This window comes from Varroa destructor, unplaced genomic scaffold (genome assembly GCF_002443255.2).
Source record: "Varroa destructor unplaced genomic scaffold, Vdes_3.0 BEIS01000003.1, whole genome shotgun sequence".
NCBI lineage: Eukaryota > Metazoa > Arthropoda > Arachnida > Mesostigmata > Varroidae > Varroa > Varroa destructor.
The window spans coordinates 17,550,170-17,575,225 of record NW_019211456.1 but is presented as its reverse complement, the minus strand read 5'-3'; the positions used below and the strand labels follow the sequence as shown (position 1 = coordinate 17,575,225).

General features: G+C 41.9%; 2 protein-coding genes and 1 long non-coding RNA gene across 5 annotated transcripts; 1 reads left to right on the top strand and 2 right to left on the bottom strand.

The window, feature by feature from the left end:
- Positions 1–161: 161 nt before the first annotated feature.
- On the bottom strand, positions 162–16,966 carry LOC147756604 (uncharacterized). 3 transcript variants are annotated; one of them, XR_015322752.1, is made up of 2 exons: positions 16,182–16,966; positions 162–1,581 (listed from the first exon to the last, which is right to left on the bottom strand). It is a non-coding gene; the product is annotated as an uncharacterized LOC147756604 (long non-coding RNA). The 3 variants fall into 3 exon arrangements; XR_015322751.1 differs by having other exon boundaries at positions 16,395–16,966; XR_015322753.1 differs by lacking the exon at positions 16,182–16,966 and adding an exon at positions 2,429–3,474.
- On the top strand, positions 8,741–13,782 carry LOC111246610 (toll-like receptor 6). Its single transcript, XM_022796488.2, has one exon. The coding sequence runs from the start codon at positions 9,022–9,024 to the stop codon at positions 12,610–12,612; it is 3,591 nt and encodes a 1,196-aa protein (XP_022652223.1). The 5' UTR covers positions 8,741–9,021; the 3' UTR covers positions 12,613–13,782.
- Positions 16,967–20,016: 3,050 nt separating the features above from the next.
- LOC111246611 (long-chain-fatty-acid--CoA ligase 1-like) lies at positions 20,017–24,258 on the bottom strand. Its single transcript, XM_022796489.2, has one exon. It carries the CDS (start codon positions 23,634–23,636, stop codon positions 21,537–21,539), a length of 2,100 nt encoding a protein of 699 aa, XP_022652224.1. The 5' UTR covers positions 23,637–24,258; the 3' UTR covers positions 20,017–21,536.
- Between the last annotated feature and the right edge of the window lie 798 nt (positions 24,259–25,056).

Genomic DNA, 25,056 nt, shown 5'->3' with positions numbered 1-25,056 from the left:
AGGATTGCCAGTTATGTCGCTGTTGTCACGAGCCCGTCTTCGAAAAGAAAAAAATTGGGAACCAAATCGCTTTAACGGGCGTAAACAAAAGGACCCATGTAGATTTAGTCGACTACGCTGATTCCGGGATAGCCAAGTTCGAGTGGCAAGCCAAAAGAAGCTCAACAAAAAAAGCGTTTATTAAAACGTTACCTTCACTAAACGCGTTTGCTAATTAGGAAAGCTAAAAGCAGCGACTGTAACTATGTGGCCGGTGGTCAGCTACGTACGAGGTAAGGCGCGTTCTTCTTCTAACGAATTATATGACGCTGGTAATGACGCTTATAATAAATTGGACGACGATAATGAGCAAGTCTCTAAATATGCCTTTGCTAGCTCAAGAGTGAGCGGAAATCATTGTAGCAGGTTGACAATGGTCAGGGAAACAGGATCCGTTTTGGTAGTTAGCACTGGCACATTTTACACTGCGTATCTATAAACTAGGAAAATCACCCTAGAATATTAGAAATTGGTCTAACAAACGAAGCGACAATCACCATCGGTGCTTTAATTTGACATAATCAGCCTTTATCGATAAACATAATCGCAGCAGAAAGCATTATCGACTGCAACCATGTGCGGTCGGCAATTTACCTAAACACTCGCTCTTGGCCAAATCCTGTGCGAGACTAAAAACTGGTTTCCTTTTATGTATCCATTAATGTTAAACTTTATGAAAGAAGGCACAGTTATTCAACAACGCCAATCACCATACTATATGTAGAAACGAGGTAGCGATGTCTACGAGAACTCTATATAGGGATGTGAGAAGAAGCACCTGAGTATTACAAGCGTCCAGCGATAACGTCGTGACCTTCCGGTAGACTTCTAATTACACTTGAACTATATAGCAAGCATTTTTTTAAGGGTTCCTTTTTAACACATAATCGATAATTTTTTTATACTGATACTCGCTTTTTTGGTCAACAAACTTCCGAAAATATTTTCATTCATGGGGGTACAGATCGATGCCGTAAAATCCACGTCAGAAGGCCAATAAACGCTAGCTTCGTATCCGACCCATGTCCTCTTAAGAAACGCATGTTTTTAATTGTGATGAGACTATAGTTGTACTTTTCACTTTTATCTTTGTCCTATGGTAGATTTTATGAAAGCTTACAACACAGATTGTTCAAAGTGAGTATGTCCAGTCTGGCAGGCCGAATTAAAACGTTTTACCACAAAGCAACTAATAGTATCATAAGTTGAACCAATCGGTCCTATCAAAGCACTGAAGTTATCTGGAACGAAACAATTACGTTCTAATATTCGGACAAATTTATATACTCCTGAATATGAAACTCAATTATATAGAACATAAAAATTGTTCGCTCAAACTATTTCATTGCCCATATGTCGTAACATTATTTCTGATATTGTAGGGTTAAGTAAAATTTTTCATCCATTCGCTGCTAAATCGCGGTAAGATGTCCATATCGCCTCTCCATGCTTCGAGTTTTACGCCATTCCATCAGACGGACGGCTAGCTGGCGAAACAAAGTCTATCTATGCCCGCCTTCGAACCTTGACCATAACGTGTCCCTGAAATTAGCAGAAAAATACGTTACTCATTACGACGTCATAGTACAATGTAAGTTTTTAATTACAACCGGAGTTACGCCATGTTGCATGAATAGGTAATCCGAACAAGGTAAGACAAGGACCACTTCATTACACGACACATCTTTAGAAATTAATGATATTGGGGCTGGAGAAACGCAAACGGTCGCTGGGCAGTAAATAAAAAAAGAAACTGAAGCTTGAGGGAGAATAAAGGAACTGAATTGCATAATATAATAATGAATTGTACACAAGCTGTGGACCTTGATATTTTGTTATTGAACGCATGCGTTTATGTTTGTAGTTTGTAGTCTACTGATGTTAGTGCTATTTTCAATGCTACCTAGCTGGCCGCGAAGGGTAACGCGGCTCAAAATTCTCAGGAGCGACTTTCTGTCAAACAGGGGATGTTTTCGTTTTAGATATTTGTTTGATCATAGGATGACCGTACTCCTTCCTACAGACTGCCGGAGGCTATCAATCATTAAGATTATCACTACTCTAGTGGATATTTTGAGACGTCTCGTAAGCTACCGTTTACTATAAAACATGTCTATCTAACAAGGAATTACTTTACATGCAGATAGCGATCTCGGCGCTCACATGCTGCTGAAAAAGATGTTCAGATAGGTAGACAAGCATTACATTTGACAAGAAAACAGCGATAGAGTAGTTTCGATCCTATTGTTCTCGATTCGGGCTGCGTAAGTATCACGGCGTAAGCTGAACTGAGCCGGCTTTTTTCTCCTCTAATTCTGACATTTCTGAACTCCTGAAGAGTTCTGCGCAAGTAAACTGGCTTTCGCAGTTATTTTACTCTACTACTAACCATTCATATGTAGTGCGTGAAAAGCAGAAACACAGCGCATGTTTGTTGTATCTCTCTATTTGAAGATTAATGAGCATCCCTGTCCTTTAATGAGGGGAGCCCGATCATAAGTGCCGGCCTCGTCGGCTTGCTTTGTGCCTCCGCAGTACAGCGTACTTGACCGCAGTAATGAGCATCTAGAGATGCGCGCGAACTATTTAAAACCGGTAGGGAGAGACAGAAACCTTATTTCAAGAATCAGTTTCGCTTTTCTTCGTCGACGAGTATCTGCTCATGTTTCTGAGCAGTTTATAGCTATGGGGGAGGAAAGCGTTGCCCTGAATTGTGATTCTTTTAGACATCGCAACATTCGGCTGCTTTACGATTAGCCATTAGTGATCTCCTTTTCCTGACAAACGCGGTGATCAAGAACGTGTTTTTTTCTTTCGATTGATTAAATAAGAAGCCATTTACTTGACGCATCGATGGAGAATTCGGTTTAGAACATAAACTGGGCTAAACTTACAGATGCAGATGTGCAAAATAAGCCGTCTGTTGTAGGACCCAGAAACTTTCTTCGACCAACGAAAACCCTAATGACTGTTCAGGGATCCTTTCCTCTAAAAGGAATCATTTCGATAACCATGTTCGGCAAAACTGAATCCTCTTAAACTATCTCATTCAAGAACTTCTTCGTAAACTTTCAATCGAATAATAGCCCTGATAAAACACTTGAAATAGTTCCGCATCACATAGCCCGTTCCCCCTATGCTTCAAACCAAAGAAATACTTGATAGGCCTCCTTAGTCGCTGAACTATACTAAGGACATATGTAATTAGACAAAAAATCCCAAATAGGCTTTAGCAAACTTAGATCATTATTGTCGAGCCGTCATGATCTATACAACCTAAATGTTGTTACGTAAAGCAATCATATTGATGTCCCTAGTTCTACAGTAAAACTTGATCGAGTGATATAGAAATTGAGAGGATATGTTTCGTAGATAATTTAGCTACATTTTTTTCGCATTCATTAAATGTTTAACAGTATAAATGAAGTGGCTTAAAACATATCTGGATTGGGTTGGGCGTGATCCTCAGACCCCCGTTTGATGATCAGCGAACGACTACGTTAAGGGTCTCTTAGTTTGAACATCCGCCGGCATTGCTGTCGTTGTACGTGAAACTGAGCGTTCATTATGAAGTACTATGACAACGGCAGCTGTATCTGGCAAAGTGGATTTCCTGCTTGAAGCGAATGGTGCACTGAACGAATCATTGGGTGAGAAATTAACTCTTTAGATAGACTGATGGGTTCGATAGGAAAAATACATGCACTTCTAGGTTTAGTGCACATATCGAAAGGTTGACACAGCTTAGCGCTGGCTGTAATAACAAAAAATCCCTCCTGCGCCAGCGTTTTCACCGTTTTGATGACTCGAACATTAATAGGTGGGGTCGACATTGCAAAATGTCTAGGTTCCTGAACCTCGATTACTACAGTCTTTGTCCCAGTTCCCCCAAAAGATCTATATACCGAACTATACCGAGCCATGCCGCTGATATAGTAGGTGACTCGTGCGAATCTGCCGTAATGATCCATAACGTCAGGTTTTCATTTGGAAGGAAGGGAACATAGGGAAAGCACTCATATATTTTGTATCGGTTCGTGGAAACCTCTCGTCAGGCCAGCTTCTCCTGTAATGTGACCATGAGTGGATATGGATACATATACCGCCAGAGTGTGGTGTCCGGTCAAACAATAGTGGAAGATGCTCTGTCTTACGGCCGTCGTCTTCGTATATTGCGTTCGCATGAGGTGATTTCCTGTTATGTAATAACCACATTCGACATGTTGATCTTGGAGGCTGTGAGATGTGCAAGTACGTTTCGTCTCTATTCATGTAAAGCCCCACTCTCCCACTTGCGGCCACCCTGGTATGGCCCCATCGATTGTTCCAGTGAATTAACAAAGCCGACTATATAGGATCTGCTTAACAAAGCAAGAAAAGAGAGCATGCGAGCTTCGAAAAATTCAGTGGTCAACTATGATATGGGAACGACGATGCAATGCTCGGTGCTCCATGCCTTCTCATAGCTACGATGGCGTCGTATGCAATGTACTGCTCATTGTAAAAAAACACACTTTTCTAATGCGTTATTTTTTGTTATAGCGTTTCCTTTCCACTAATCTTTAGGCGAGGTCACGTTGCAGAGGAACGCCGCATTCCCGGAAGTATAGCAGGGAACCGATACCCCGCGCCCCGATAACCTGTTATCAGATCGCACACAGAGCCCCTCTACTAAGTTGGCCCGATCATTTTAAGAAAGAAACGTGAAGCATAGCTGCATCTTGTCTAGTTGAACATTCTGGCTTGTTTTGTGGTTTGTGGATGGGTGAAAAGGCGAGCGTTTGTATGAAACGCGGTAGAATGTTTTGATGTTTTAGAGTCGAAAGGGACGAAAATCGAACGGACGAAAAACGGGATCGACGAGAATCGAAACATCGAATTTGCCTCACAAGAAAGTCGAAGACCTGTGATTAGCGGAAAAATGTTTAGGGGGTGGCTTTTTGACGTTATTCGAAACGTTCTAGCGACTGGTTCTTGGCAGTGGCTTTTTGTGAGCTTTTTCTAGAAGTAATTAGTTCCTTGCTACTCTATAGGTTCTATGTGCATGTTCTCTAAAAGGGAGAAGGGGCGTCGACGAAAACATCTGTTGTATCTAGTTACTTCCTGATTCTGTTATAAAGTTATAAAGCGCACTCGTGCGTGAGCTGAAATACAGCTTATCCTGACGGTTGTTTACTCTTAAGTTTGCATTCGTGATACACGATGTCATAGTCAAGGAGAATCAAACTAGATAAAATTATGTACTGCAAGACTGTCGCTTTAAACGTCTCTATCGGGACATCTTTTCTATGAAGGCACTCACCTATCTTGTATATTCACGGATTTTTCACTGATTCAACAGTTATTAGACGTTACCTGTTGAGAAATGAGTTAATGAATTGTAAGACACTTCCTATCTTTAATTATCTCAATTATTATTATTTTAATTATTCAATTGACTTCAAAGCGATCTCTAGATTTCTCACTGCGCATACGATTGGTGCATCCCGTCAGGGAAATCACACGTATCCGATTTATAAAATATAGCAAGCCCTTTTGCCTTATGTCGCTTTAAAAATAGCAGTGTTTCGTTATGATGACTGGCGTCGTCTTTAACAAGGTGACGGCCTGCCAGTGATTACACCAAATAGCATCTCTCATTAGTTCGACCTTTTACATGGAGAGACCGTGTGTGATGAGATTGTGAATAGCACCAATTGATTGAAAAGCTAGATTAGCAATTGTGAGTCTTTATCCAAAGATGTCTAAACGCCAGATTCGTCGATAACAATTGATTAACCGGAGAAATGATCAAAACATTTGTTCTCTATTATATGTGAGTACTAATAGCTCGCGCATGCCTCATTCGTTTCGAAAAGTCAGCTTTTGACTAATCTGATCTCACACCTTACTACATGTACGCTCTCCCTCCTCTTCGAATATCAGAGCTGACAAGGACAAAGGACGCTCCTTGAGCAATTTTCCATCCGGTCCTCGTGGTCAATTGGGCAATCAATATTTACAGAACTAAAAATTAACTACAACAAATATTCGATAACTGCAAACTAAACTATATCCAGAAAACTTATCTAGGGCATTGTTTGAAACATACGATTGCCTCTGCTAAGACGACACTGCTTTAGTATGATATGATTCACTGGAACAATAAAAAAAAATAGTTATTTAATAAGGCTCGCAGCGGCCAGGAAATTTTCAGCCTTACCAACTAATCTGTTTGACCATATTTTACAGATATTTCGAAACACTTTTGGCTAGAAATACGTTTAAGGTTTAAAATACCTCTATTCGAGCACGCATGGACGTCGACTTACAGGGTAATCTACGTTTACGTTGTCGATAGAGGTTTTCGATATCGCTGGACCTCACCTGCTAAATGGTCTCTTGTACTGCGGAACGTAGAGTGGCATCTAAATGGTCATCGATGAGATTTTGCGGCCTGCGATTCAAGTGACAGATCTGTGATCGTTATTATTGTCGCTCTAAATTACACCCAGAGAGTTAACCAATCAGCAATGATTGATGCTTTGTGAACACTTTTATCGGCTCGGTGAGCACTTTGGCCCATGGCGATGACGTCGTTGTAATGTATCACCGAAGAGTTCATAGACAGAAGTAACGCGTACAGACATTCATGTTTAACTATGCATCATTGTCTGGTTTTTAAATTTACCGTGACGTCAGGAGAAGCAGGCCAGTTCAAAGGGTTTGCAGGTTCACCATCGTTACTTTGATATTTCGTTTCTAAGGGTCAAGCAAGTACTCGTCTTTCGCTTCTTCGTCATTGGCAAAGTAAAAAGCTTCGACCTTCATTCTTGATGTCATGATTTGACACAAATCAATTCTGGGACATCCAAATCACTTACGATCACTAGTATCGCGTTTCTGCTAGAAGCGAAGGCCTCTAGCAAAAAAAAAATACGCATGTAGAAAACAATTGGAGTTTTAATTGCGACGATGGCGAAGGATTAGCGTTCAGAATGCAGCTCGTTCTATAAGTGCTCGGAGGTCACCACTAAAAACAGTAACGAGAACAAAAGTTGCTGTCGAGGTCGCCGAGAGTTTGGTGAAGCTGCGAGATACAGCCTGTGTTAGGTGCTACGCAGTCAATAGCATAGTTTGGCAAAATTGAGACGAGACGTGTTTATACTCAGTGAAGGCCAGATTTGGTTTTTATGCTTTACTAGACTCGCGTAATATGGGGGTTTAGTTGGTAAACTGTTGGTACTGATTGGGATATTGTGAGTACACTCTAAGGGGACTGACATGATCTACGGTAGGTATATTTGTTGTTATGTAGATCCTTTATCTCGATCATGCCATTTGTCCTGGGATACGTAGCTATTTTCAAGCGTTCGCCTATCAAAAAATGTTTGTTATTCCTGGTACAATAGCTTTTCAGACCATGTTTGCCCCACTGGAACAAACCCATTTTAGATGAATGCGGACACATTGTTGTAGATGTTTTTCGTGAATACCTGCAAAAGTTTTATCAATTCGACGAGATGTTATATAGCGACAACTGTATCGGACGTGGTGCACGCCCCTTTCATAGCGCTATAATTAAATACGGTTCCGAAAATGGCGCGGCCACACCGGTCAGCTATACTAACTCTCTTGAATCTGCATTGTAAAAGTACTTATTTGCAATCGTTTGTTCGAATCCTGACGATGACGAACCACAGGATCGCCGTCCTGTCGACAGGCAGAATAGCGAAACCAACGTTTCTACAAGCTTATGATTGGCATCATGATGAAGGCCGCGGAAATGCGTCAGGCCGGTAAGGCGGTGACGATTCCATGGATACAGAGCTGCTTTTCGGTGGAACAGAAAGAACAAAGGATAGAACTACCTCAATAGAAGATGAAATAACAAAAATTCACAAGCGTAGACGCATCTATTAATCCTGCAGCGATAACACTAGGGCTTTCATCGATAATCGATGGCGAAGTCCTCCTAATATCTCCCGATCTGATGCAACGTTATCGCGAAGCGATAATCGTCGATTTCTACAGAAGATCCGTACGCATTTCGCGGTTTCTGCTACAAGAACAGTCTGTAGGCGGCTTTGATTCGTCGAAGCTAGGCAAAAAACTAGATGAAGAAAAAACAGTTGTAACCTACAACAAAACGAGCGTCATACACGAGCTAAATAAATAAAAGAATAAACATTTTGCTCTCTTCGCATCCAACCCGCATCACACGACACTCTCTCTCTCGCTCGCTCGCTCTCTCTCACTTTTTCATCTGTCTATTTATCTACCTATCTGTTTCTCTCTCCCTTGAGGGGTCCGGTGGATACTTCGCGGCTGAAGCCAATGTGCGATGAAAAAGAGACTTCTGGGTCGTTTGTGTAAGGTACAAAGGATATCCATATTTCATTTTATTACATTAAAACATTTACGATCTGATCAATTAGTCTCCTTGCATTGATGACTAAATAGATTTTTTTCCTTATTTAAACTGCCAGCTTCAGCTAACTAAAAAAAGAAAGCTACTTATAGCAAAGAGTGGTTAAAACTTCCCAGTGTCGAATCGTTCTATCCTTTCACCTCTCAAACAGCGGGTAGCTTATCACCCTCTCCCTGACGGACGGTGGGTGGTGTGAGCTCTTTCCCTATTTTGGGCGCCATCCGAAGGGAGAGGGCTGGGGGGATTTTGAGCGTTGCTTTGTCGTTCAGTTTCTGTTTCAGTAACGTTACTCTCACAGGAGAGGCGAAAAGTTACCGGAAAAAACTCAGACAGTCGTATCAAGTTGTTGAAACTATGAGAAAATGATGATCTCTCAAGGTGATTTGTTCGAAATTTTAACTCCTTAAAAGAGAAGTATGACATGATTCGACAGAGCAAAATAAAGCCTTCGACGCGACAGGATGTAACATGAACATTAAGATCACCGGATGAATATCGTCTGAAAAACTACGTTCGTTTTCAGATACGGATTTCGTTTCATTGTCTGTGCGTGAAGTAATCTGTGTTGCGACATGAGTTCTACAAGCGTTCGGAGCATCAGGCTGGCGATGTTATACTGCCAGTTCTGGGCTATAATTGTTGCGTCTGCGAACACGGCTTATATCAGCCCTGAAGACTGTTCTTGGAAGGTAATGCCTGAAACAAAAGATATTTCAATGACCTGCAACGTGTGTACGTTGCAGGGCGGATCAAATCCGACAAATTTTTCACTGATCATGCCTCGCCTAATGGTAAAACTTACCGTTAAGTGCGATGACGATTTGCTCAAAGGCGAGATGGTGAACAGTTCATTTAAACATCTGCGCCATTTACAAGTTCTTAATATCGAAAGGTGCAAGTTGGAGTCGTTACCTTCAGAAGCGTTCGTCGGTCTCTCGAATTTAAAGAACCTTACGATAAAGACATTTAATTCACCGGCGGATAATTGGTCACTGCGCCTGTCGCCTGCGAGCCTTAAACCCCTCGAAAAAATCGAATGCATAGATCTTAGTGAAAACAGTATCGAGGAGTTACCTGAAGAATTATTGTGTGGCATGGACCAACTGCGATTTCTGAATCTCACGAGGAACAGGTTCATTAGCGTAGCTAGTACCGGATTTTCTCACTCGAAAGGCCAATGTAGTCTCGGCGTTGAAGTTTTGGACATGACGCACAATAACCTTCGAATTTTATCAGAGCACAGCTTTGTTGCTCTGACCAATCTCAGGGAATTATATTTAAGCTATAATCAAATTATTAGGGTTGAGTTTAGCGCTTTTTTCGGCTTAGTTTATATAAAGTATCTCGATTTGGCACACAACCAATTGGTGGCGTTACCAAGCTCTCTATTTCAGTCGACGCCACGTATATCGAAGTTATATTTGCGCAACAATTCGCTCAGTGCACTCCCGCCCGGATTGTTAGCTAGACTTAGGGAAATCACAGTGCTTGACCTTGCTCATAATCAGCTCTCATCATTGGAATGGCTTGAATCAGAGGCTCCTTCGAGCCTGACTCATCTGGATCTTAACTATAACCGTCTTACACGGATCCATTCTAACGCGTTTCGCTCCGTCATCAATATTCAAACTTTGCTCCTGCAGAATAATCTGATAGACTTCATCGAAGATAGCACATTTAGCAAACTTGAAAATCTACACGCCCTAATGTTAGGCTTCAATCGTCTTAAAACGGTTAGCGCTGATTTATTTATGGGACTCACAGCCATCGCTGTGTTACATCTGGAAAATAATCGCCTCAAAGAAATAGACGATTACGCCTTTAAGAATAACTCCATTATCCAGGAACTCAACTTGTCCGGCAACAACCTAGAAGAGGTTCCTAGAGCTGTCTCATCACTTAAACGACTGCATTCGCTTGATCTGTCGGAAAATGAAATCGTAGATGTAACAGATGCACCGTATCAAGGTTTAGGCCATCTCCACGCGCTCAACCTAATGGCCAACAGAATTAGGAGCATCAATCGACGTAGTTTTTATAATATAGCGACGGTGCGTAACCTTAACCTAGCACGGAATCGTATTCGAAATATTGAACAGGATACGTTTAACGCCATTTCTGGACTTCATTTTCTTCGTCTCGATTCCAACGAGATTGAGGATACAAACGGCCTATTTAACAGCCTACATGATATGATTATGCTCAATATATCCGCAAACCGACTGCGCTGGTTTGATTACGCATTAATTCCAACTGGACTTCAATGGCTGGATATCCACGACAATCAGATAGAAGCACTTGGAAACTATTTTGAGCTCGTACAGAACGTAAAGCTACGCACACTCGATGCTTCATCCAATCGACTTACCGATATCGATACATCTTCTATACCTAACGACATTGAAGTTCTATTCCTAAACAACAACAGCATCACACGAATTCAATCATTCGCGTTTTTAGGAAAGCATAACCTGACTCGAGTAGATCTGACGAACAATCTTCTTCCAGGCGTCGAGATGGCTATGCTGCAAGTAAGTGAGGTTCCTACGCACCGGCCTTTGCCGGAGTTCGCTATTTCCAACAACCCGTATCTCTGCGATTGCCATATGGACTGGATTCAAAAGCTGCAAGTTCCTTCAAGGTTTTCAGCTAAGGAGATACGTCAGTTTCCGCGAATTATCGACATAGAAAACGTTAAGTGTAAAGCGGGTTTCGGGAAAAGCGCTTACGTTCAACCTCTAGTCAGTTTAAAACCGTCAGAATTTCTGTGTACGTACAAACGTCGCTGTGTGCCTTCGTGCCATTGCTGCGAATTTGAAAGTTGCGCCTGTGAAATAATTTGTCCGCAGAATTGTACCTGTTACCACGACCTGTCGTGGACTACCAATATTGTCGACTGCGGTTCGGGCAAACACTCCGCCGTTCCTAAACAACTACCGTTCGCCGCGACTGAGCTTCACTTCGACGGAAATAGCATCGATACATTGACGCCGCTCGCATTTATTCATCGGGACAATATTCAAGTGATTTTAGCTAATCAATCTAATATTGTTGTAATTGAGCCGAGAACGTTTGCTAGCCTACATAAACTGCGGGTGCTACATCTAGAAGATAACCAAATAGCGGCATTACGTGGTCAGGAATTCACGAATCTCTCAAATCTACGTGAGCTTTATCTATCCAATAATCAGCTGAAGTACGTGAACAACGTCACATTCGCACAGCTGAGGAGCCTTGAGATCCTCCATCTTGACCGAAATTACTTAGTCATGCTACCGATCTGGTCCCTCCGACGCACTGAGCACCTTATCGATCTCCGCCTAGCCCTAAATCCCTGGACGTGTAGTTGTGATTTTACGAACCCACTTGCCATTTATATTCGTGAGAGAGGTGACACTGTGAGTGACATAGCTGATATGTCCTGTGTGTATAATGAGACGATAGCGCTTCGGCTATGGGAGCTCAACGTAACTGATTGTCACAGCCTATCCAAAGCAACATCGTTGGCAAGGCAAGTTCGGTTTCTCCCTTTTGGCGACTCGCTGTTATCGACCTATATCCTCATCATTGTTCCTCTACTGCTAGCAGCCGTGCTCGTAACTGTTTTGACGTGCCGCAATCAATCAGGGGTAGGGTTACGCAGTCGATGCGGAATTCGTATGTTCTGTCATCCATCAATCGAAGAGGAAAAACTATTTGACGTGTTCGTGTCGTACAGCAAATCAGATGAAGATTTTGTGGCTGAAAAACTTGCCTCCCGACTGGAATTAGGCAAACCCATTTACCGCCTGTGTTTACATCACCGTGACCTGCCAATGACAGGACAGTATTTAAGTGAGGCCATCCGCGAGGCAGTTGAAAGTTCTCGAAAAACGATAATTGTAATATCGGAAAGCTTCCTCAAGAACGACTGGTGCGGTTACGAATTCAAGCTAGCACATTGTGACGCTCTGCACAACAATCCCCAAAAAATCATCATAATATTCGTGGGTCGAATGTGCCATAGTGAGCTGGACTTTAACATTCGGACCTGGATCAAGCACAGCACATTCCTGCAATGGGGCGAAAAAGACTTCTGGAACAAGCTTCGTTACGCGCTACCCAAAGCGCGCGAGCGGAATCCATTATGCCCCGATATAGCATCGGTAGGCATGCCTATTTGATAGCGAACATTAGCAAAGATGCCTTCAATAGCTACACAAAGAGACGCTTGTTTGTGAACGCGCCTATAGATCATCGATCCACAGTAGACCGATGAAATTATAAGAAAGTCATTTACACGGACCGTCTAATCAAGTCCGCTGCTAGGGTCAAGTCGTCGCAGAACAACACAGAACATTGTCAAATATCGCTGATAAAATTTTTCCACAATTAACGAGCAGTACTCAGAGGGGGGAAAGGCGTATCTATACATAGGCGTACACATAAGTATCTTGCCATTTATTAGGACCAAGTGAAACCAAACGGCTGTGACGAAGCTGATCAGTTTCTCCCTAATTTGCCAAAGCCGGGGGCTATTTTAAATGAGCAGCTTTCTTGTCTAATATAAGTGAGCATATGTACAGTACATAAAATAAATAAAGTAAATCCAATATTATACTATAGATGTTTGAAAGGTACGACAGATAGAATAGATGTACTTACTAAGAGTTGTGTAATATCTGTGATAATCGATATCGAAACGGATCCATTAATAGAGGCCGACATCAGTTACTTAAAAGCTGGCAACTGTATGAACACGGATTGACTGGTAATAGCCGAAGTCTCAGTCCAGTCTTGTTCATGTTAATAGTTGGTATGTCCCCTCTCTTTACAGAGCTTTAATTCTATAATCGAGTAATTCCACCATTTATTTTCCACGTGTAAAAGTTCTACTGTATGATATCGATGCGTATGATACTATAAAATGATCCAATGTGACTCACCATAGTAGCCCTAGAGACATAACACCGTGGTGCAGGCAGCTTGAAGCAAGTTCAACTATATACAGCTTTCTGACATGACCACCGAAGTAAAACCCAATTCTAGAACAAGTGCGGGTTTTCATTGACGGAGATTTTTATAGTTTGAGTATCTATAAAAGAAAAGTTGCCTATATGTATGTTTATTATGTTGTATAGAAGGACCTTTCCAGCACAAAGGGCTGGATAACGTAGAACATATAACAGCAGACGAACGACACACTCGGAATATGAAAAGTGTCTTCAAGCAAACGCAAAGCCGATGTAAAATGTACAAAAAAATGTGTAGAGTGTAAAACGGATTAACTGTAAATAAACATTTCGTCCAGCGATGGGTGGCAAGAAGCATCCAAAGCGCAGAGACTAATATTATAGGCTATTGAACTTATTGGTAATGGTAGATATCGTTTCTATTAAGTGTTCACATTTAAATTTTAAGGTTAAATAGCTTAGATTTTCATCAAAAACAAATGGCTGCTGTGTCGAGATGTTAATTTCAGACAGAGGACACTTGCAATTTTTTGATAATTGAATATAAACAAGGTCACTTAGCTGGTCAACTTTTCTGAGCTTCGTTGACGTTGGCTGGTCTGCGGTAGCATGAAACAGTGTACTCCAATGAAGAGGACCTCGCTCGGGGTTCTTCACCGTCTTTCTGGCGCCGAAATTATAATGACCTATCATCACCATTTTTGTAATTCCGTTTGGCTGTGGATAACGTTTTTATAAAGGGTCCGAACGAAACAACGTGTTTCATTTCTTTATGAACACAGCAGACGCACTGGTGTAGCTTGAATAACCATATTCACTGAGCAGTTTAGAAGACGAAGCTCTTAGCGTTAGGCGAAACGTTCATTCCAAAATGGGTAATCTTCGGGTAGTATAAGAAACAGAGCGGCAAATTAGAGGATAACAGCCGAATTTTCGCTATCTTCATACCGCTAAACGTCACCCTAAAGACCAACGTCTTAATTATTATACTGGGACACAGTTATTTGTTAGAATACTTACGCCTGCCGACGTTGGCAAGATATATGACTATCTTGGAAAATATTCGTCCTTAATTTGAAAATTGTGAAGAAGCTTTTAGAGTTGCTTTTTTCCAAGCTGTTTAGTTCCAAGTATGGAGCGTGGCTTCGAAATATTTTAGCGTCATGACAGAAAAATGGGCCTCGTTGCTTTTAAGTCTATTTCTGGAAACCAGTTCTGTTCGATATAACTAAAGACAGATCTTTATTGACCCACTGCTAAATGCAGGGTAATTGCAGAAATAATTTTTCATTTTTAAATGCAGAAGTCTACTGGTCCCCACCGTGTCGGCCGCCAGAGACACAAGGTTTGACATTATTTCGTGTCTATTATCTCATCTATCTTAGGTGTTACAACGTAAAAACGTTTCCCCTGCCCCAAGTAGCAAGAGCCATAGCTGTCATTCTTAACTCAGTCATCATTGTTTTGTTCGGCAGTTAACTGTCACGCTGAAAAGATTCAAAGGACAGCCATTGGAACAACGTTCACAATCTTACGTTTGTGCTATGGAGGCATTTCTCATTTCAAGCTACGTTCAATGCTTCAGATAGGTACAATGATCCAGCGCGTATTTTCAATCGTTACGTCGAAAATACAGCTGCAGCTGAAACTTCTGTTAAGAAGTAGCGGCCACCTACTATCGATACTGGCGAAAGAGATGACTGCTTTCTTTCTTATTTCAAGTAAAATTCAATGAAGTTCACCTGTTCAACTTTTCTAGAGTACACGCAATGCATTTACATGGCGACTCTATCTTATTGCTAGACTTATTTCTGCTGCACGGAATTGTTACCGCTAAAGTCATTCGTACAATAGTAACAGTCTGATCGTCGGTGTCGACGCTTAAAACGTCCGACGCGAGCAGACGCGGGCTATGCTACTTTACTACGAAGAGCTGTCGGGTGACCATCGGGTGACGAATGGTCGCTGAATCTGAAAGTTGGTCACTATCTTCTTTCGTCGAGCTGCGTCTTTTTGTTCACTGGCTTAATAGCGATTACACACGTCTGTGAACGATAGTCATAATTAGAGTCCGCGCTTCGATTTTATTCCTCATAAGAAGCCACGGGAACGGTAACAGTTAAAATAGTGCTTCCAGACGTGGGCGGTTCAAAAATGTCTTACTTGCAAAACTCGCTGTACATTATGAGAAGGAATCCACAAGCGTCCAACTATTAATTAGATTCCAGAAGATAGTTTTTCGTTGTATTTTTCGTCTTCTCAGCTGTTGTATGAAGCTTTTCGACTGTGTCGACTGGCTAATAAGTAGCAGGCTAAATGAAGATATTCAAAATTTAGATTGTATTTAGGGAAGCTTTTTCTTCTGTATGCTCATTCATAGGGTAGCACAACTATCGACCAAGTTTGTCTATATCTTTTTTTTTTTTTTTTTGTTTTTTTTTTTTTTACTAGAAAAATCAGCATCAGAAACTGAAAAAAAGTGATTTATGTTGCACTTCGTAACGTTTTCCATTGCTCTCTCGTCTAGCTAAAAAAGAGAATCTCAGTGCACTGTACATAGGTACAGGCAGTGAATAATATTTTTACTTTAAGACTTTGTTGCATTCCGCCGACTTTCACTTATAATATATATATATATACATAGAGTGTCTCGAAAAATGTTTACACAGCCTATAATAATCTCTTAAATATTGCTTCCGTATCCTTGCCATTCTACGGGGTTGTCTAACTATCGAAGCATCCTGCTGCAAATGCACTCCTATCGCGATTTATTTACTTACTTGATAATTTCCATTTTTCAATTAGGTCCTGCTGCTGGATAATTTATTTGATTACATTTTCGGGGTATGGCTTATTCTGTCCAATAGACTGATGGGATCAAGTTTGGGCTTCACTCAGTTGTGCGGAATTTTTGTGCCTTTGGCAGTTTGCGCGATTTGTATGTTCGAGTTTGAGGAAATTGAAAATGCGAAAAGTAATTGCTCGATCTTCACCTTACATATAGCATCGATGTGTTCGCCATAGCCGTCGTTTAGGCATTTCAATACCGCGTTCAGACATGAGAAGTCCAACGCTTTCGTGGACATTCTGTTCTTATCCAGTTCGCCTGGTGATATAATCATGGGCTTGAGATCAATTTCGACGGCCGGGTGGCATAGCGTGTACCCATCTCGACTCATAAATAAGCCCAGAAGCCGAAGAGAGGCTTGTAAGGCTGGGGCATTCAGGCAGGTCGTCCAGTGATCTGTTACTCGTCGTGTTATTTCTGCTGAGAAGCGCCGTTTGTAGAAAAACAGATCCGTCTCATATTCACGAGAAGAGCTAGGACCCAGTTACGGGGCTCCGTCGAAAAACAAAGGCTGGTATCCGTACTTTTATAGGAACGTAAAGGGAATAGATATTGAGATTAAGCGCTTGCAAATGGCGTACACGGTGGGATCTCTTTATGAAAGGTGGCGCTCACTTTGTGGCGATGTAATCCTTATCGCAAAATTTCGAAGAAAATTGCTCTACTGTATTGGTCAAAGTAATGCCATGCTAAAGGATATTACCATGCATAAATAAAAGAATTCGTAGAACATCGGAACGAGGTGGCGTTTGAAAAGAGTAGGGTACATGTCCGCTAACAATGGTGATAAACGAACAGCGACTTCATTTACTTAATAAGTACTTAATATCAAATAATGGAACGAGATGGGATTGAGGGTGGGATCCTTTACAGATTATGATTTATGAGTGTTATCACTACGACATGCCATATTGTCTTTGGAGCCTCTAGGCACGTAAACGTGTAGTCGGTAGTGTTAAGGACAGAGCGGTCGAGTGGCTGATATCGTCAGCGTCGTCACGGCAAACTGCACTCGATGTTATTTCCTAATTGAAAGTGCTTTCTGAGCCACTTGAGTTAATGGCAGCTGTAACGCTTGAAGAGCGATCAAAATTGCTTGGAGACATTTACCAATGTACAAGTATAACGAACAAGGGTAAACAAAGGCAACGACTGCCCGAATAAGCCAGAACTGACGAGAAGCAAGCGATATGTTTTTATCATGGATCCGAATTAGATACGTGAAGAGCAACTAGATTGGCACCAGCAATACGGGCAGCAAACAGGAGGCTTGCGAGACAGGTCTGGTTGTTAGAAATCGAGCGGACCACTTTCTACTGAGACTAACAAAGGTTTTGTCCGTTTCCAAGCGAAATTCGTGGGAGGCCCACTAATCTATATATATATATATAGACATCTTCAAAGCCGCTGATGACGGCAATGGCACATCTTTTTGTAGGGTTTCATTCTGCGTTACTGTAGATGTTGTTTAGCTAGTTTTCAGGGCAGGAATTAACGGACCCAGGTGACTTGAGAATGTCCAAGGATGCCCATAGTGTGATTCGCGTTTAAGGCAGCAGAACAGTGTTCGTCTTCGTTCTAATGCCGTAGTATTGAATGTTTTGGTAGTTACCCTGTGTCAAACTCTGGGATTCTCCAAGACCAGTTTTATTTTTTACGATTTCATTCTATGCATACACAACCTAAGGTTTAAACAATCATTGAACATGCCCGCCACCTGCCGAAGATTTAGCATCTCCACTCAATTTCGAACAATTTCGCATTTACCGACTATTCGGGTCATATAGGTCGGGTTTGACGTAGTCAGATGACAATGTGCGGAACCTAGGACACTATCTACCGTAATGAACGCAATTTAGCATAAGTTGTCTCATAAATCTCGTGAACCCAACGAGTGTCCAGGCAAATTCTTGTTTACTGCACAGGGCGCCTTAGCTTTCTCCATGAGGGTATTCATTAGAAGGTGTAAATACACCTAATAATCGCCGAAGAAACTTTTTCCCACGCTGGAAAGTCTGAAATTGTTGAACAGTTGCTGCGAGTGTAGGTGACTTTAAGCGTAAAAACCCGTCGACCACAAAACATACTCATGTACACGTAAAAACATATATTGCTCTGGTAGCTCTGGACATTTTGGCCGTATCAAAGTGTCAATGCTAGCCGTAGTTAGCAATACCAAAGTTCGTCGTCAATCGCTATCTCAAGATGGTCAACTCAGTATACTAGTTGGCCACTTCACGTATCGGATATGGCGTGAATAAATGGAATATTTCTATTTTTGACAGTTTTTATGACTAGAAACTGATACACCTATGTGGGTGACCTCTCGTAAAAGCGCGAGAATCTGCGGGTCGGTACTATCTTTGTTACTTTTTTTCACGCGAGATCTTTTTTACGAGGCGAGACCCACGGAAACGTGTACGGCCGCGCCTTTGGCAAACCCGTTGCTGTTGGCTAACTATAGCAACAATAAACCAGGCACCTAGCACCAGTTAATTAACTTCTCTGCCTTTAAAAGTAAACTGTTTTGTGCAAGTTCCGGTTGTATTGATTACTATCAATTGCACTAGCGGTCTGTCTCGCTACTCTACCTTTTTGCTTGAATCCAGCGCGAATCTGAAGATTTTTCAGGCTGCTTGAGTTACTGCCTGAGAAATCTACGCGGAAAGTTCGCTTTTTTTCGTAGATCATAATGCTAATTTAATTGGGCGCAAAACGAGGCCATCAACTACTTTCTTATTTCGTCTTTGGGAACGGTGGCGCGCCGCCGTCTAAAAAGATCACGACGGGCATCAGTACCGTCCGCGCCGATATCAAATGTAGGCATGTATACTTTCACGAAAACTGTGTCCTACATGGAAGCTTTGTTCATTGGTAAGAAAAAGGACGATTAGGTTAAGACAATTCGTCACCAAAATCTTTATTGCAGGTACGATTAGCCTTCTATCTCAATACGGGTAGAACTAAGAGTAATAGCAAAAAGGCACAGGGCAGAACCCGCGGGTGGCGTTTTTGTTAGAGTTAAAATCTCCTCCTACTAGAAGTAAGACAATACGACCGTTACCCTAAGATAGATACCTCCATCTCCTTTAGATCCATAGATTCATCTGCTTCAACGATCTTACTCAGGCTAAAATATTCTCTATTTCTTTGTGGCAATTCCGATCCGACCCGTTCGAGATAACACTGTTTATGTAATTGTAGTGATAGGAATGGTTGATAAATAAAATGAAGGATCGTTTCAGGACATTTAGCAGTAGGATTTAACCAATAGGACTCACAATACGGTTTCGCTATCCAATGGGCGTCATGATACGGCGTTATCAATATGCAAATCTCGCCATTCAGCGTAAGCTAAATCGAATATTAGTAATGGAGAACGGGGTCATATCTTCACCGGTGATTAGAGCGCATATCTTATATAGTCTACAGTATAGATCGTTTTCAGACTATTAGACTGCCAGGACCATTTAGTTATCCGTAAAGAATAGGAACGTTACTGACAGTAGTATCGACGAGGTCAACGTAGACGCTAATTATCGATTACTTGGCAGGATTTCCTAGCAAGCGGAAAAGAGTCGTCCTTTTGACTACTATATATATCGTAAATATAAATAATCACAAACAAAATCAAATGTATTCCTCCTAACGTAATTTGACGGCTGCTAAACGAATAAGTTATCGTGGACAAGGTCCACAACTTAGACTGTAGTAAGTATATTTTACATCTTAACAATCGCTTGTGCAAATTTATCAGCGTCTATCAGGATCTCTTGCGAGTTCGGATTTTGCTCTGCGGCGATGCCACGTTACCGAATCAGACTGATTTCGGTCGAAATACTTGGGGATATCAAAGACGATGTACGAGTTATATCTTATTGTAAAATAGTAAATTAACAAGAAAGACATTATTTGTGTGACTGCCACATGTTTTTGGTTAGCAACAGTGACATGAAGTGGCTAATGGGTTGGGTCTATTTGTACAGCAGCTTTTTCTGATAAATTACAATGTAAAATTTTGTGTCTTTTCGTCTTTGTGGTATCATCGCGAAGACCGCGAGACATTTCAGTCTAAAGAGTAATAGCGCCGATACGTCGAGTGTTTCAAGCTCCAGACCTAACATACTAACTGACACTGGTAGTGCTGAATAATAAATGGCTATAAACTCTTTCGTTTATGTAGAGATTTTATACTCACATGCCGATCATTGCAGCATCACTGATTAGCTGTCAAGGCAAAAAAAATCTAGCAAATGATTAAGCCCTAAAAGCGTTGTCGCGTAACCCACCACAACTGGTCCGTACGTACAAACACGTACATTTAGGGAGACGTGCTTGCGTTAGTCACCAAAGGGTGAAATAATCGAACAAATATAGCGTTTTGGTCCGCGCGTGCAAGGGCAGTCCATGTAACTGCACCCTATTTCGAACTAATCACCAAAACAGCTGACTGAATGAAGAATAAATTCAGGTAAACGATGTTTAGATACTAATAGATAAATGGTATGATTATCTGTACGTGGAGCATCTGCAAGAAGCGATGGTATATTTGCTCTCCATCAACTCGGGGTGCTTAGCATTGGATAGATAGCTCATATATAGTATACATCTGCTATGCATCATATACATCTGCTACGCTATCTTTTTGCATTAACGTTTCTAGTAACTCAAATAGTAGGGGTCGATAAAGCGATATTTTTTCTATATTCTTGTTGACAAGTTCCTTAGAATAAACAATACAGTGTCTGTGAAGCGTCCCTTTCCGTCCGTCGAGGGGTCGGTGATGGCGCTGTCTCCTTCGAAAGCGAACCGGTTGTATGTTATTCTGGCCGCGAATGTTTATTGCACTTAGAGTCAAGCCAAACTGCGCGGCAAAATCGCGTTTATATCTAACGAGCTGATCTACTCCGTCGTTCACTTCTGAGACTAAATCAGAGATGTAACCGGCACTCAATTGTTGAGTGCCGGTTCAGTGGTATTTTCATTCACTTAGTCATTAGTGGTAAACTGGATGAATAAAGATCAGCCCCTAAAAACTTCTCACTGATGAATAATAACCCAGATATGGGTTGCTTTATATATTAGTATAGGTGAACTCGATGCTAGCTAATATTTCACTCGTTCTCGGTAGCTCTGTTTTTGCAAAGGGAATGATTCAGAAGCAAGATTTACTAGTGCTGTCAGATATTGCGACCATTCCTATATCACCTGGGTCGCATACACGCCATGTTGGTACGCCATCTTGCACGTATCAGCTTAACTGAAACAATCGTACCGAGGTAAACCGTCAAGGTTTACCATTGATCAGCGAGCCTTCCCGGTACAATTCGTCTATTGTTTGCGCATACTTCTTTCGTGCAAAGTTTCGCTTCACTTTGTATGTTGATGTAAGTATACCGCTGGCAACAGAAAAGGGAATTGCTTCAAGATAGATATTTTGAATCTGTTGTAGCTCATTGAGGCCTTGCGCCATTCCGGCCCGACGTAGCTCCTCAAGACAGGCCTTTCGTACTTGAATATCATGGCATAGTTCCATAAATACAGGTTCAAACTCGTGTGTAAAATTCTTTGCTTTGGCCCACTTCATGAACAGGGCCTGGTTTGGAACAGCAACAGCAACGCAGAAGTTCTGGTCAGAGCGTCCGTCGATGAAGACGTCCTCGAAAATTTGGACACGACCGTAAATGCTCTCAATTTTCTCTGGAATGATATATTCCCCTTGCGCCAGTTTAAATATATCGTTTCGGCGGTCGAATATTTGTAACTTCCCCTCAGCGTTCCATTTACCCACGTCACCCGTCGCGATCCATCCGTTACGTATCGTTTCTTTGGTTGCAGCCTCGTCATTATAGTAGCCTTCAAATCCAAATGGTGACTTCACATATATTTCACCAACGTCATCCTTGGCATAATAGTCTAGTTCGGGCACATCGACAAGTTTGATCTTAACCGAAGGCACTGGCCCTCCAGTGTGTCCTCCGGTTGAATCGTATGGACTCGTCGCGGTTACGACCATCGCTTCTGTACTACCGAACACTTCTATGACAGCACACCCCACTGTCACCTTGAAAAACTCCAACACTTTTGGATTAAGAGGGGCTGAAGCGCTTACGATCGTTGATATTCTTCCACCTAGAATTTCACGGACCCTCCGAAATGCAAGTCTGTCGTAGATCGTATCGTGGCAAATCGGACTATATTTATTACTCGATATGAGTCGCTTCTTTCTTTGGTAACAATACATAAACACTATACGTTTGAAAAAATTCTTCGTGAGCTCACTATAGACTTCGTCGTAGATTCGATTCATGATACGTGGCACCATGGGAATGTGGTGCGGCTTGATACGTCTAAGATCACTTATCAAATGTTTAATACTGCCACTCCAGAACATGGCGGTTCCTCCGTCTGCCAAGCACAATAATCCAAACAACGTCTCGTATATGTGGCCTGTGGGTAAGAAGCAAAATGTGTAGTCACCGGGGTAACGTGGGCTAACCTTTAGCAATCTACTGACCGTGTGGTACATTTGAAGCAATCGGCCATGGGTGACAATCGCGCCTTTAGGATCACCGGTAGTGCCTGACGTATAGAACAAGGAAAAGGTATCTGCAGATTTGGGTAACGCAAACAAATATCTTTTATTTTCCCCGAGTTTCATAAAGTCACTCAGACTAAGAAGCTGAACGCTTACAGATCGCGCATCATTTCGTAGGTCTTTGCTGGGCTCGTAACCCGCAACGACTAGTATCTTTACGGGCATCTGATGGGCACGTTCGACAACTACGCGTGCCTTGGCTTCGGTATCGACGACATATATTTTCGACTGAGATTGTTTCAGAATTTTTCGGATAGCACTGGCATCCAGGTTCGGATATATGGGCTGAAGTATCATGCTCATCGAGGTTACGCCATACATCATCTCGAGATAGTCTTTCGAATTGACAAAGTTAACCGCAACAAAATCCTTCGGTTGTATTCCTAGCTCGCGCAAAGCCATGCTAATCTGTTTTGCCTCATCAAAGAATTGGTCATAGGTCAAAAACTCGATTGCGTTTGTCCTCTGATTGACCCAGCCGCAAATATTTCGATTGGCCGTGTTCCGTTCGGACGCATATTTCAAAGCTTCATACATGGTGTTAGGGTATTTATTTTCAAAATCCGCCTCGAGGCCCGCCGACGTCACACGAATCTTTTCGGAGCCGGGTAGAATTCTGCTCATCTTACCCATGAACTCCCGACTCGTGATTAGCTTTACCACTTCCTCATCAGTGACTTCCTTGCCGGTTGCTGTCCATCTGAAGAAGCGAATACCATTCCCAACGTTCCAGGGAGTAACAGCCAGCGCACGATGTATCGCGACCAATCGCGTAAATGGAGACATCATCAGTTTTTACTTTTCGTTGGCGCACTTCAGCGATAACCTGTCTGCAATGAATAAAACTTTAACCAAAATGCCAGCTAGAATTGTCGCTGCTGCTGCTGCCTTCCATTTTATGCTGTATTGATCCTCCTATTGCCCGAACGGCGCTACGTAATATCGCAAACTGCATGACGCGACACTAAGAACTTAGTTATTCATTTCTCTGGTTTGTGTGTTTGCCCGCGTCACGCTGCCCCGAAATTTTCCGCGGCACATTTTTCGAAGAGGTAGATTCATTAAGCTTGATACGAATGCACTTAAAAGCACCCAGCAATGAAGAAGGACTGGTATGAAATAACTCTGTGAAAAAGTATGTTTCAGAGGAATGCTTCGTTCTTAACCGGAAAGTTGCCCCTCAACTTCACATTACAGACACTAGATACATATTGCAAATCATTAGGCCCAAATCGGATATAAAAGTTCCGTACGTTGCTCCGCTTAACACTCGTGCCGCTGTTCTACAAGAGGAATATATTGGGTCCTAATTATGGTAATATCCCATGGACGGGACTTGCGAAACGAATCTGTTCGATAGCCGTAAACAGCCGGATGAAGCGATTTCTTCAAAGACTTCGTTTTCACAAAATTTGAAAAACCAAGGGCTCGTCATATTGCGGCGATCTCTTGAGGATGTAGCATTTTTCTACTGGGAAACTGAGTACAATGCATACATTGTCTCAATCGATATTTGCGAAACTTTCTGGTCATAGGAATTATCGTTGATGGCAATCTGCGGAAATCTTCTGTTTACCATTAAGCACGAATTTATTTTACACAATGGATTTTACTGAACGGTTTATTAACGGTCCATGAATTTTAACTCGTTTCCATGGGGCGAAACACGATGTGATATTGACTGCCTTGCGCTTTTGATGGTGGTGCTTCTAGCATGTCCTCTGGCGCAGTGCTATTGCAACGAATATTTTATCTAGGTATAACATACATAGCACCAAGCGTTTGTCAACCTATCCTTGGCTTATGCATATCCTGTTAAGTATACGCTTTCGAGTTTTCATACGGTACGCATATGGTACCGAATCCCAGCCTGAAAACAAGTCTATTATCGCCCTGTCTATCGGTTCATCCTAAACCAGTGAAAAAAGTGGCATAGGCATTACGAAAACAGCACAGCCCACCTTAGAACTAGTAAAATTTCTATATGGTACGTATACAAAAAAGAGTAACTTGTCTACTGATAACGTATTTTGCGTTTTGGGCTCTGAGCACAACTGCTTTAGCAATAGTTATGCACATCAATTGACCGATATCGGTAGGCGTACACCGAAATGATCCGCGCCTCTTAGTGTTATTCAATGAACTGATACGAAGATTCTGGCGTTTTACTTTGCATAGAGATGCTCCCACAACTGCAAAAGCGCGCTTT

Bases quoted from the DNA above. Each gene is read 5' to 3' on its own strand.
- LOC111246610 (XM_022796488.2), top strand. From the start codon at position 9,022: ATGAGTTCTACAAGCGTTCGGAGCATCAGGCTGGCGATGTTATACTGC.
- LOC111246611 (XM_022796489.2), bottom strand. From the start codon at position 23,636: ATGATGTCTCCATTTACGCGATTGGTCGCGATACATCGTGCGCTGGCT.